Below are 13821 nucleotides of genomic sequence, written 5' to 3' on the forward strand. Positions count from 1 at the left end.
CCCACAATCCGGTTCCTCATTTGACCCACCTCGGAAGGGTGGAAGGCTGAGTCAACCTTGAGCCGGTGATGAGATTTGAAACGTCCTCAGCCAAGCACAGGTCTGGTCAAAAGTCGAAGTCATCTGAGAGAGACCGGTCGGACTCTAAAGCGAATTGTTGGAGCAGATCGCAAGACCGCAGCTCCTAAAATCACTGCAGAGCTCAACAGACACGTACAGAACCCAGTTTCCACAAAAACTGTTCCAAGGGAGCTTCACAACTCTGGATTCCACGGAAGAGCTGCAAGATGTTTCCATTTCTTTGTAAGTCGAGGAATACCTGTATAGTACTAATTATTAGAGGCTGGGAGGCACCATCAGAAAGAACATTTTGTATTTTTCTGTAGTTGGAAAAGCACTTTCTGAACAGGCACTGAGCCATTTGAAGTCTAGAGCAGTGATGGCGAACTTATGGCACACCTGTCAGAGGTGGTACGCGGAGCCAGATTTGAGCTAGCAATATTGGCTCAGGAATTCTGGGAGTTGAAGTCCACAAGTCATAAAAGAGCCAACTTTGCCTACCCCTGTTCTAGAGTTTTAGCTATTCCTGCCAGCTTAGTATCATCTCCAAACTCCACAGGCTAATCATGTGCTCTTAAGATTGTGGTTTCTTTTGTCCTTTATTGATCTTCTTTGGATTAGTTACACTAGGTGATCTTGGTTCTAGGCCAGGGTCAAAAAGAAGGAAACATTTCTCTCTGTCCATTTCCTCCATGTTATGACAAAGGATTATTTGCACTGATTGACAGTAGTTTCCAAAGTTTAGGTAACAAGATCTTCCAACTATACTTGGAAACACTGAAGACTCAATTGCAGATCATTTGTAAAAAAAAAAAATAATAAAAAAGTTCCATGTGTACATAGTGAAAGAAAATATTAATCAATGATAAGCAAATAACTAGATCTATGTGCATATAAAGAACACTACTGAAACTGAATATGTTTCTTAAGTTTATATGTTCGTTTGTCTGTTTATCTTGTTTCTTTCTTTCTTTTTTTCTATGTATGTTCTGTTTGTTTAATTATTTTTTCCTTTTCTTTCTATTTTTATATGTAGAAACTTAATAAAGGTCATTTTTCTTTTTAAAAAGTTCCATCGTAATATAGTGTTGTGGGCAGACAATGGGGGTGGGGGGAGACCGAGCTTAAAAAACCCCAGAAACTGCCTTTGTTAATATGATACCCCTGTTTTATTCGTTTTTCTGCAATGAAATAGTCTTCATTCAAATATTCTGCATTTTTCAATTTCAGAAAACAGGCGAAAGTTTGGGGACTTCTGACAGCTTTGCAATGCAATATCTTAACCAACTGCTCTCTGTCTCTCTCTCTCTCTCTTTCTCCCTCTCTCTCTCTCTCTCTCTTTCTCCCTCTCTCTCTCTCTTTCTCCCCCCCCCTCTCTCTTAGAGACCTACTGTACAAAATAAACAAAATGGCCCCAAAAGCTAACAAGTGTGCCAGATGACACCTTTTTTCTTGATAATAATCTTGCATTTTATATCGAAAGCAACTGTGTTCTTTTTGCCGACGATGTGAAACTTTTCAACACCACTGACAACACACTCACTCTCCAAAAAGACCTGGACTTTGTCTCAGACTGGTCTAACACCTGGCAACTTCAAATATCAACCAACAAATGCTCTACCCTCCACATCGGCAAAAAGAATCCAAACCGCACATACGAACTGAATAAACAATCTCTCACTGCCAACCCACACTCAGTAAAAGACCTTGGAATACTAATATCAAACGACCTAAGCTCTAAAGCCCACTGCAACAATATCGCCAAAAAAGCTTCTAGAGTTGTTAACCTGATCCTACGCAGCTTCTGCTCAGGCAATCTCACACTACTTCAGCTTCAACCGCAACAACACAAGAGCACGCAACAGATTCAAACTTAATACGAACCGCTCCAAACTTGACTGTAAAAAATATGATTTCAACAATCGAGTTATCGAAGCATGGAACTCATTGCCGGACTCAATTGTGTCAACCCCTAACCCCCAACATTTCTCCCTTAGACTCTCCATGATTGACCTCTCCAGGTTCCTAAGAGGCCAGTAAGGGGCGAACATAAGTGCACTGGTGTGCCTTTCATCCCCTGTCCAATTGTCTTTCCTTTCTCTCACTTATCATATATATTCTCTTTCTTTCATATATCCTCTCCTCTAAGTTCACTTTACCCTTATATATGTCTATTTTTCTTCCTGTGTATTTGTGTATTGGACAAATGAATAAATAAATAAAATAAATAAAATTTTAACAACAGTTTAAGGAGCATAAATCCAAACGACCCTCATCCATGCAGCTTTAAAAAGACCTCTGCTGAATTCTCGCCTCCGCCTCATTCACGTAGGGATGTATTTCTGACCAATCCAAAGAGAATGAGATTGTCCTCTAAGTGAACAAAGATAATCTGGGAGGACCAGTACAGGTCCCAGAGGAAGGTTTTATTGGTGTGGGCCTTCAGGTCAGTCTTGATCCCAGGCAACTGTCTGGAAAAGTCCATGGCATTTTCTGGACAATAGTTTTCATAGATAAATTGCCCTGGGCTCCTTGTAGGGCTTGGAGAGAATAACAGACCCGGAGTTGCCTACCCACTCAAATTCAGGGGCATTGGTTTTTAGAACTGTGCCGCATCCTACATTGCTATGTAACCGCCAGATATTGGCAATTTGAAAATAAATTGTTAGACAAAGTCCTTGACTTACAGACACAATTGGGACCATAATTTCTGTTGCTAAGCAAGGCGGTTCTTACATGAGTTGCATCCAGTAGTATCATCTTTCTTGCTAAGATTAATTTGCAAATGAACTCAGCTTTTAAGTGAATCAAGTGATTGGACTCTGCCATGAACTTTGCTTGTCAAAAGCCATCTGCAAATGGTGATCCACATGACCAGGATACTACAACCATTGTGTATACATGCCAATTGCCCATTGCCTGAATTTTAATCATGTGACTGAGAGAATGCTGGTCATAAGTGTGAGGACCAGTTGTATGTCACTTTTTCAGGGACATTGTAACTTTGAACAGTCACTAAGTGAATGCCTGTAAGTATTTCCCTTCCGCAACAAAATGGCTGGATTTTGAAAGCAGTTGAAAGCTCAACACGTTTAGAAGGCAGCTAGTAATGTCCAAATTCATTTCCGTGAAATCCTGAATGCTTCCCGTACCCCTTGTATTTCTCGTGTCTTTTTTGCTGTCACTAAATTGAATTTGTGGTTTTCCCATTAAGATTTATTTCATAAAATTTCTACAGACATACATTTGCTTATTAATCACATATTTTATGTGACACATGGGCCTGTTTGCCATAATTCCATCTTGTCTTGGGCTGATTGCACGCTTGATGCCATAAGATGCCTTGAAACTTCAACCCAAACAAAAGATACAAGTTGAACAAATGCCTGAATATTGCTAGTACTTCTCTGCCGTACATGTAATACACTACATATATATCTCATTCATTTAAAAATAGAGGGGAAAAGATTGCAGTCTATGGAAACTCAGGTGATGGTTGTCCAAAGGTGCTTTCTTTTAAAAGGCAATTGGACTTTTTCTTCGGTCCAACTGCTTTTTGAAAGAAAATGTATTTGGGACAATGATTGCAATCACAGCATCTTCTACTTCTTGTTTACACATCGGTTAATTATCATTAGTAGTTAAACTACTCGTTTAACTATAACTTTTAGAGAGTAGGTGTTAAATTGAATCCTTAAAAAGTGTAAAAAAGAAAGAGGCACGTTCTACCACCAATGGTGGACATGCACACAGGCAAAAAAGTTTTGGAATAAAATAACAAATTGGTTAAAAGAAATAGCAAATGAAGAAATTGAAAAAAACCCAGAATTATATTTATTGGGTATTTTTAATAAAAAAAATAGAAAAAGAAGTAAGATACCTAGTTATACATATACTAACAGCTGCCAGAATAGTATATGCCCAACAGTGGAAAACAGATAAAATACCAGAAGAAAACATAATAATTAAAAAAATACTAGACTGTTTGGAGATGGACAGGCTATCCAAAAGATTAGAGGGAAAAGAAGAATCAGATTACTATAAAACATGGGCAAAATTTTATGATTGGCTAAAAGAAATAAATAAATAAAAGTTTATGCAAAGCAACACATCAAATAAAAGAATTCAAAAATTAATATTATGTAAAAGAAGTGTAATTCTCTGATCAAATATAAAAAATTAAAAAAATGGGGAAACGTTCATTTCCCAAATGTTGTATATATATGTTTTTATGTATGTTTTTTTCTTTTGTCTTGTATGTCACATTTGTAAAATAAAATAAAATAATAATTTAAAAAAAAGAAACCCAGCAAACAAAAAATATATGTAAACAATAATAACATTCACTTACAGCCCAATCACTTTCCTTCAAATGTCACCTACAGCTCCCAAAGAAGAAAATGTTAGAAGAACATCTGGAAGTAATCCCTTGGGAGAAAATTCCACCTAAGGAGCTAAGGAAAGGACAATTTTTTTTCTTGCTGGCTGGTGAGTTCTGTGAGCTGAACTCCAGATCAAGAAGCCATAGTGATTGTCAGGATTCCAACCGATGCCCTAATTTAGGCCATCGATCAGAACCCTGACAGTTGTCTTGTCTTGCTGACGGATCTGGAACTGAGCCTTCTTTCAGTTCTTCTCCATTACTTACTTTTAGTCAGGGTGGAAGAAACCAGTTTCTCCTTGGTTCCCACAATTTGAAAGGGTGGGCCAGGTCTTCTTCCTCATCCCACTACAGAATTAATCCACATTAACTGTTTCGACAGAGACAGAACTGCTGTTGAGAAGATCAAAGATGTCTTCTTCTCTCTCCTTTCTCTCTCTCTCTCTTTCTTGCCACCTTTCTTGCTGGTTTCCTGCCCTCTACGATCTCTGCAGAGGCAGCACCAGAAATGTGTTTGTAGCACTTGTTTGACCACAAAAAGTTCTAAAGCAGTTCACAAACCCCAAAAGTTTCCTGCCAGCATCAACCCCCTGCCTTCTGTAGCTCTATAGCTGAATCTTGCAGGTGCAAGATTCAATGGATCTCCTGAGCGACAAGGTGTGCAGCTTTGACATAAGAGATACAGTAGTCCTATCTATGTTCTCAACTCCGGGAACCCTTATGCTGGGAAGGAGACAGAGTCAGTATGGGTGCAAAGGATGTTTCAGGAATGCTTCCAGACATTCATTTAAATTATTATCCCTTTTCAAATGAAAGAACAAACTTGTGAATCATTTGGCCATCAAGTATTGGGTATGACTTTAAGTTTCAGAGTATATGAATGAACATTTATTTATTTTATTTTATTTTATTTTGTCAAGTACGTATTGGTAGTATACAAAGATATAACAGTGTTTATATACATGATACTAGTAAAAGAGAAACATTAGGACAGGGGATGGAAGGCACGCTGGTGCACTTTATTTACTTACTTACTTACTTACTTACTTACTTACTTACTTACTTACTTACTTACTTACTTACCTACCTACCTACCTACCTACCTACTTACTTACTTACTTATTAGATTTGTATGCCGCCCCTCTCCATAGACTCCGTAGACTTATGCACGCCCCTTACTGACCTCTTAGAAATCGGGAGAGGTCAACAGTGGAGAGTCGGAGAGTCAAATTTTGGGTGTTAGGAGATGAAACCACAGAGTCTGGTAGTGAGTTCTATCCATCACCGACTCGGTTACCAAAGCAAAGTCGTATTTCCTGCAGTTGAGTTTAGAGTGGTTTACATTAAGTTTGTAACTGCTGTGCTAGTGTGTTGTTGTGGTTGAAGCTGAAGTAGTCATTGACAGGAAGGACATTGTAGCAGATGATTTTATGGGCTATGGCTAGATCGTGTTCAAGGCAACATAGTTCTAAGCTTTCTGAACCTAGGATTGTAAGTCTAGTTGTGTAGGGGATTCTGTTGCAAGTGGAGGAGTGGAGGATTAGTAGAGGGCTAGTATTGTTTGTAACCAAATCTTCTTTAGCTATGGATACGTCAGGGGTGGTCATCATATTTTCTGGCCTAAATAAACTCTGCCTTGAATTTTAAAAACCTCTTATTTATTTATTTGATTTTTATGCCGTCCTTCTCCTTAGATTCAGGGTGGCTTACAACATGTTAGCAATAGCTTACTTTTCTTCTTTTGAATAGTGGTGAATTTTCTGATGTTTCACTTTGATGGAGTACAGTACTAATATTATGAAAAACGAGAAAGAATGGCTTTTCCCATATTTGTCATACCACGCGTGTTGTTCCAAGCTATCCCCTCTCTTCTACTTGCCTACTCCAATTTCATCAATTTGGTTGCTCTTGCGGGTCTAGTGACAAGAACAAAGCCTAATAGCAACTTTGCAAAGCATTTCCTCCTTTTAGACATTAATCTTGAGATTACGGGCAATTTAGCCTGGTTTTGTATGGATGCATATGAAATAATCTCTATGATCATCACTTAAGAGCAGTTGAACACAATTCTTCACAGTTAGCCAAACATAGTTTGTTCTAGGTTTAAAGCTTTGGATGGATTTTTGTCTTGGTCTTTTCGATGGAGTTTATGCTTTGTTGTCTGTGGATCAAGTTAATCATTATACAGTATATTCCTGCTGGGTTTGCAAGAGGCTAATTTCTAAGTGAAGTCTGCAGATCTTAAAAAAACGTTTCATTGATTTATTGATTTAATTTATTTATTTATTTTGTCCAATACACAATGAGAGTTTTAGTGGGTAGGTGTGTATATATATATACTGTATATATATGCGCCTTGGAAATGGCCCTGGGTTGGGCCGAGAGGCAAATAAGGAGCTGTGATGTTCCTTCAATACATCAGGGTGATTCGACACAAAAATATGTAACCCTTCCCTGGTGCAGAGCTGAAGGTACTGGATACTGTAGCCTAAAGGATAATTCTCTGCCTTACAAGGCAAAGGTTGCAGGTTGCAGCTGTAAATGGACTGTGTTGCCAAGTGCCTGAAAAGTGGTTGCATGACTGCTGGGGAATCGCTGGCTGGGGAATTCTGGGAGTTGAAGTCCAGATCTCTTCAAGTTGCCAAGGTTGGGAAACACTGCGTTAGACTTCCCTGCTTTCTCCTAGAATGTGTTTTGTCAACTATCTCAACTCCCTGAGATTGCCAGTCCAGGTATGTTTGTGTGCCCAGAGAAAATCAGCCCAGGTGCAGAATCTATAAGCGCAGGCAGTGGGAGCCAAGACACCTCCTGGATGCCAACAGCCCCAAGCCCCAAGCAAGCATGTGATGGGATGAAGGTCCATCAGCACATGGAGAATCGGCGGGAGTTAATATTCATGCGGGTGACTCCAATGTGCTTGAGAGGGGTGGACAAGAGGAAGGCCATCTTGGGGGGAATGTTGCAGAGTAGGTCCGAGTCCTCCTCGCAGTCCTCCAGTTCAAAGGTGGCATCGTCCAGCATCTCTTTGTGTCGATGGCAAGCCTGTTCCACTTTCAGCTGGTGGATCTGGGCCCTCAGCCCAATCAGCTGCCGAGCAATCTGGTTGTCCAGGGCCTGCATCTTCTCCTGAAACAAGAGAGACATCAAATGTATTTTGTTCATTAGGGTTTTTTTATTCTGCCTTTATTATTTTTATAAATGAGAGAGCAAATTTACATAATACAGTGGTACCTCTACCTAAGAACGCCTCTACTTAAGAACTTTTCTAGATAAGAACCAGGTGTTCAAGATTTTTTTGCCTCTTCTCAAGAACCATTTTCTACTTAAGAACCTGAGCCCGGAAAAATTTCCCAGGCAATTTGAGAGCGGCACGAAGGCCCGGCCAGTTTCCTGCCATTCCCCCTTTAATCCCGGCCATCTCGGGCTTTTCTGGGCTGCCAGAGGAGCCTTTTGGTGGTGCTTAAGGAGGCTTTGGCAGCCCAGAGCGAACGAAGCGTTTTCCTTTCTCTGGGCGCTTGGAGAGGGAATAAACCTCTGCCAGCGCCCAGAGAAAAGAAATGTTCCCTTCGCTCTGGGCAGCGACTGTCCTCCTCCTCTTCTTCCTCCTCCTCTTCTTCCCAACCAAATTCCGAGCTTTTATTTCTTTCCTAATGGGTTTGCATGCATTATTTGCTTTTACATTGATTCCTATGGGAAAAATAGCTTCTTCTTACAAACTTTTCTACTTAAGAACCTGGTCACGGAATGAATTAAGTTCTTAAGCAGAGGGACCACTGTACCCATGAACGAAGGCAAATCTACCAAATCTTCCGGGTCTCTTACATGGATTGCCCCTATGACGATGTAGGACAAACAGGAAGGAACTAACTAGCAGATTGGAAGAAGACAAAGCGACACGAGGAGACCTGAATATTGGTAGCCTCTCATTGTAAGGAATAAGGACATACAATTTCTCAGCTACTAAGTTTGTTGGCCGAGTAGGTACAAAGATGGCCAGGGAAATGATTAAAGCCTGGGAAACAGAGTCCCTATCAGTTAACAGGAGTGCTGATTTACCACCAGCTTATCACATCCTCTCTGACCTTCTCGCTATCGGATTTGGGTGCCAGGTGCCCAGGCTATGACATGACCATCTCTTGATCCTCGGGATCTATGACCAGCTGCGTGGGACGTGGACGGGACTTCCCCCCCCCTCTTTTTCTCTCTTTTCTTTCTTTCTCTTTGTTTCCTTTCCTCTTTCTTTTCTTTTATCTCACTTCCAACTATCTTTCCTTTCCACGTTTCCATTGGACTACTAAATTCTATTCTATTCTATTCTATTCTATTCTATTCTAAATACTACAGTTATAAGACTATCCAAATAAGAATATTGAATACAAAATAGTTACCTATACACAAATATTTGCAATGTATATACAACAATATATATAACCTAATGTATAAAAATATTGTTTACCCCATCCCCCTCCTACTTCTCTTTTTGTACTCCCATCCACCTTTCCCTTTTTTTAAATAACCTAATAAAGTATATTTTTTTTAAAAAAATAAGTAGAATAGGGAGGCAGGTACAATAGATGAGGAGGGAGGGAGAGTGAAAGAGGGAGGGAGAGAGAGAGGGAAAGGGAAAGAGAAATATGTTTTGCTTCTATCCATCTGGCAGCTTAAAGTCAACAAGGCGTAGTGCAGGTAGGTCAGTGAGCAGCCAAGCAGAGCCAAGGGTTACCAAGATAGCCTCTAGAGCAGTGTTTCTCAACCTTGGGCGTTTGAAGATGGGTGGACTTCAACTCCCAGAATTCCCCAGCCAGCAACGCTGCTCTAGAGACAGGTAACAACCTGGTTTCTTGATCTGAAGGAGGTTAACAAAATATCCCCAGACAGAAGGGTGAACAACTGCTAAACCCACAAAATGCCAAGGCAGTGGCTTTCACAACTGAAGTTTCACGATACACCTATTAAAGAGGGAGAGAGTTCTCATTTTACCGTTACAGCTCCTATCTTCCCTTCCCTGACCCAACAGACACACCTGTTCACAGAAGAGCAAACACAAATGTAATAAACACCCTCCAGCTCAGCTGCAGACTTTGGCTTTGAACAGTCGAATGCTCAAGGCAAAATTCTCCCTTTCGTTTTCACTGCAGCCGTGTTTCCCAATCTTGGTGGCTTTAAGATTTCAACCCCCAGAGTTCTGGAACCCATCAGAAACCTGGCAAGGTTGAGAACCGTGACTGTAGGTTGAGAAAATTACAGAGAGCTGTGCATTTAATCCTGAAGAGTTGATGCATGGTCTCCAAGGAGTGTTGATTTCTTAAGACAGGGTGACATTTATTTATTATTTATTTATTTATTTGATTTGTATGCCGCCCCTCTCCGGAGACTCGGGGCAGCTAACAGCGACAATAAAACAGTGTACAGTAGTAATCTGATATTAGAAATGATTAAAAACCCATTAATATAAAAACCAAACATACATACATACATACATACATACCATGCATAGAATTGTAAAGGCCTAGGGGGAAAGAGGATCTCAATTCCCCCATGCCTGACAGCAGAGGTGGGTCTTAAGTAGCTTACGAAAGGCAAGGAGGGTGGGGGCAGTTCTAATCTCTGGGGGGAATTGGTTCCAGAGGGCCGGGGCCGCCACAGAGAAGGCTCTTCCCCTGGGTCCTGCCAGGCGACATTGCTTAGTTGACGGGACCCGGAAAAGACCCACTCTGTGGGACCTAACTGGTCGCTGGGATTCGTGCAGCAGAAGGCAGTCCCTGAGATAATCTGGTCCGGTGCCATGAAGGGCTTTATAGGTCATAACCAACACTTTGAATTGTGACCGGAAACTGATCAGCAACCAATGCAGACTGCGGAGTGTTGGTGTAACATGGGCATATTTGGGAAAGCCCATGATTGCTCTCACAGCTGCATTCTGCACGATCTGAAGTTTCCGAACATTTTTCAACGGTAGACCCATGTAGAGAGCGTTACAGTAGTCAAGCCTCGTGGTGATGAGGGCATGAGTGACTGTGAGCAATGACTCCCGGTCCAAGTAGGGTCACAACTGGTGCACCAGGCGAATCTGGGCGAACGTCCCCCTCACCACAGCTGAAAGATGTTTCTCTAATGTGAGCTGTGGATCGAGGAGGACGCCCAAGTTGTGGACCTTCTCTGAGGGGGGCAGTGATCCTCCCCCCAGGATAGACATTGCTCCCACAAAGTGATTCCCGAGCTGCAACTCTAGGAAAAGTCCCAGTTTTCCTGTTTATCAGCTCACAACAGATAAATTGTCTCTGCTGCCAGCTACTGTATCTTACATAGCGTATAAACACCCAGCCATTGGAAAGCTTCCTCTATTTCCTGACACCATGCTTTCCCCTCTGCAGTCTTGTATAGTAAACATGCAAGATCCATTGGCTAAAAGGCTTTGTGCCTATGATTCCAAAGACTTGGAAATGGAAACTGATAAAGGAGGTGCAACCTAGAAACAAGGAGGAATTTTCTGACTGTGAGAACAATCACCCAATGGAACAGCTTGCCTTCGGAGGTTGTGAGAGCTTCATCACTTGAGATTTTCAAGTAGTCATTGACTGCCATTTGTCAGAAATGGTGTAGGCTCTACTGCTTGAGGGAGTAGAAGATCTCCAAGGCCCCTTCCAAATTTGTTACTTTATAGTATGTTCTACATTCTAAATCTATACAACAATATCGCCAAAAAGGCTTCTAGAGTTGTTAACCTGATCCTACGTAGCTTCTGCTCAGGCAATCTTACACTACTAACCAGAGCCTAGAAAACCTTTGCCAGACCCATCCTTGAATACAGCTCATCTGTCTGGAACCCACACCACATCTCGGACATCAACACCCTAGAAAATGTCCAAAGATACTTCACCAGAAGAGCCCTTCACTCCTCCACTCGGAACAGAATATCCTACGAAAATAGACTAACAATCCTGGGTCCAGAAAGCTTAGAACTACGGTGCCTAAAACACGATTTGAGTATTGCCCACAAGATCATATGCTGCAACGTCCTACCGGTCAATGACTACTTCAGCTTCAACTGCAACAACACAAGAGCACGCAACAGATTCAAACTTAATATTAACCGCTCCAAACTTGACTGTAAAAAATATGACTTTAACAATTGAGTTGTCGAAGCGTGGAACTCATTACTGGACTCCATAGTGTCATCCCCAAACCCCCAACATTTCTCCCTTAGATTACCCCCGATTGACCTCTCTAGGTTTCTAAGAGGTCAGTAAGGGCCGTACATAAGTGCACTAGTGTGCCTTTCGTCCCCTGTCCAATTGTCTTTCCTTTATCTCATATATCATATATATTTTCTTCCTTTCATATATCTTCTCCTCTATTTTTACATATTATCTTTATATATATTACTTCATGTCTATTCTCTTCCATATGTATTGTGTATTGGACAAATGAATGAATAAATAAATAAATAAATAAAATATTTATCTTCAAAGAGCCCTCTGCTTCTATTGGTCTAGAGCAGTGTTTCCCAACCTTGACAACTTGAAGATATCTGGACTTCAACTCCCAGAATTCCCCAGCCAGCGTTTGCTGGCTGGGGAATTCTGGGAGTTGAAGTCCAAATATCTCCAAGTTGCCAAGGTTGGGAAACACTGGTCTAGAGCAGTAATAAACTGAAATTGATAAACTATCTAAATAAAATGTCTAAAATTGCTGGGAAAATGTCCAGGGTGACCACGGACTCACCATTGCTCAAATATCTTGCTCCCCTTCTTCATTTTCTTAAAATATGGAACTACAATCTGACTACACACAGTATGAAAGACAAGTGCTGGCCTTCACATTACTGCAGTTTACTTACCCACTGAATATTGCCAAATTTTAGAAAATATGTTGGTCACTAAGAAACATTTATTTGGGTCTTTATGTGTTTATTTTTCTTCATTCATTTGCAGGTGCACCCAAAATCCATCATAGCTAAGAGGCAACAATAGCAAAGATTCAAGAGGGAACAAAAAAAAAATTGTGTAAGATTAAAAATATTTAACAGTTTTAAAAGACCTCAGTAAAGTTGGATAATATTTGCTGCCATGTCCTCAGAGTTGCTAGGCGAAGTTTAGCAATTTTGTAGTCAACAATGGCCATACACTTTGCCAGAAGAAAAGACGTTGGTGGTGCCAGCTAATAATTTACCATCAGAACTTACGAGCACAATTTAGCGTTCCGGCTCATAGCCCACCGCTGCATTTAGGCCAAATTCTCTCGAGACCCAAAGGGCCACTTACCAGCTCCATCCGAAGCCATTCAAAGGCCACATCAATGTTGGGGAACCCACAAACAGACTTCAAGGGTCCTCCTGGGTCCTGGTTCTCTTCTCTCACTGCCTCTTCCCCCTGCTTCTCCAGGTGGGTCTTCAGAGCTCCAGCCCGCAGCCCATTCCTCCAGGAAGGACTTTGCACGTGGGCTTTCCACTCCTGGTAAGACGGGCGCCGTGTCTGTAGCTTCAACTTTGTCGTCAAGGCCTTGACGCTGTCTAGGTTCTCCTCTTCTAAGTTCATCTCCTCTTCGCCCAGCTCCTTGAACCTCACCAGGGACATGGCAGAGGTACCCAGCAGCACAACGTGTGTCTCCACAAAGAACAAAATAATAAACTCACTCTCCTTCTCGGTTGCACACGCTGCCTATACGTGTGTGTGTGTGTGTATAGACAAAGGCTGTTTATGCTTAAAACAATCGAGTCCTTGGGAATATAAAAAAGGGCAGGAACTTTAATTATCCAGAGGTGAATGGCAGAGAGGTTTTTTTTAAAAAGTATACTATTATTGTCTCCAACGGGGAGGAGACGCACTATTCTTTGAAAGGAAGTTTCAATAAGTCAGCAACAGTGTAAAGTAATTTATCCTGCACGGGGAACTATTTCCTCTTCTTATCACCAGCCAAGAAAGAGTCATGGATCCTCCGCCCAGATCTGGAATGATTTGGAAAGATGAAAGGGCAAAGGGCAATGTTTTTTAATCCAGCTAGTTGAAGTTTATTTATTTGTATTTATTTATTTATACGACTTCTATGCCGCCCAATCTTGAAGGACTCAGGACGACTTACAACAGCGGTGCAAATACAATAAGAATAAATACAAAACAGTAAAAAAAAGTCGAACAGTTATTTTATTTATTTATTTATTTGTTTGTTTGTTTGTTTGTTTATTTATTTATTTATTTATTTATTAGATTTGTATGCCGCCCCTCTCCGCAGACTCGGGGCGGCTCACAACAATAACAAGAACAATATAAGAACAAATCTAATAATTTAAAAAACACTAAAAAACCCATTATTAAAAGCAAACGCACACACAAACACACCATGTATTAACTGTATAGGCCCGGGGGAGATGTCTCAGTTCC

General features: G+C 41.0%; 2 protein-coding genes across 2 annotated transcripts in view; both read right to left on the reverse strand.

Moving 5' to 3' along the window:
• The window catches only part of LCK (LCK proto-oncogene, Src family tyrosine kinase), a 34172-nt gene extending 29314 nt beyond the window's left edge, over positions 1 to 4858 (reverse strand). Inside the window, exon 1 of the mRNA XM_070764898.1 lies at positions 4709 to 4858. The gene's annotated coding sequence lies outside the window, so the exon portion shown is untranslated. The remainder of the gene's footprint in view (positions 1 to 4708) is intronic.
• Positions 4859 to 5328: 470 nt separating this feature from the next.
• On the reverse strand, positions 5329 to 13139 carry FAM167B (family with sequence similarity 167 member B). Its single transcript, XM_070764899.1, has 2 exons — positions 12706 to 13139; positions 5329 to 7567 (listed from the first exon to the last, which is right to left on the reverse strand). Exons 1-2 carry the CDS (start codon positions 13015 to 13017, stop codon positions 7304 to 7306), a joined length of 576 nt encoding a protein of 191 aa, XP_070621000.1. The 5' UTR covers positions 13018 to 13139; the 3' UTR covers positions 5329 to 7303.
• Between the last annotated feature and the right edge of the window lie 682 nt (positions 13140 to 13821).

The sequence above is a fragment of the Erythrolamprus reginae genome, chromosome 11 (genome assembly GCF_031021105.1).
Source record: "Erythrolamprus reginae isolate rEryReg1 chromosome 11, rEryReg1.hap1, whole genome shotgun sequence".
NCBI classification, from domain to species: Eukaryota; Metazoa; Chordata; class Lepidosauria; order Squamata; family Dipsadidae; genus Erythrolamprus; species Erythrolamprus reginae.

Coding starts and splice junctions, on each gene's coding strand:
- FAM167B (XM_070764899.1), bottom strand. CDS start 13,017: ATGTCCCTGGTGAGGTTCAAGGAGCTGGGCGAAGAGGAGATGAACTTA. Junction 7,568..12,705: donor AATGGCTTCGGATGGAGCTG/GTAAGTGGCCCT, acceptor CTCTTGTTTCAG/GAGAAGATGCAGGCCCTGGA.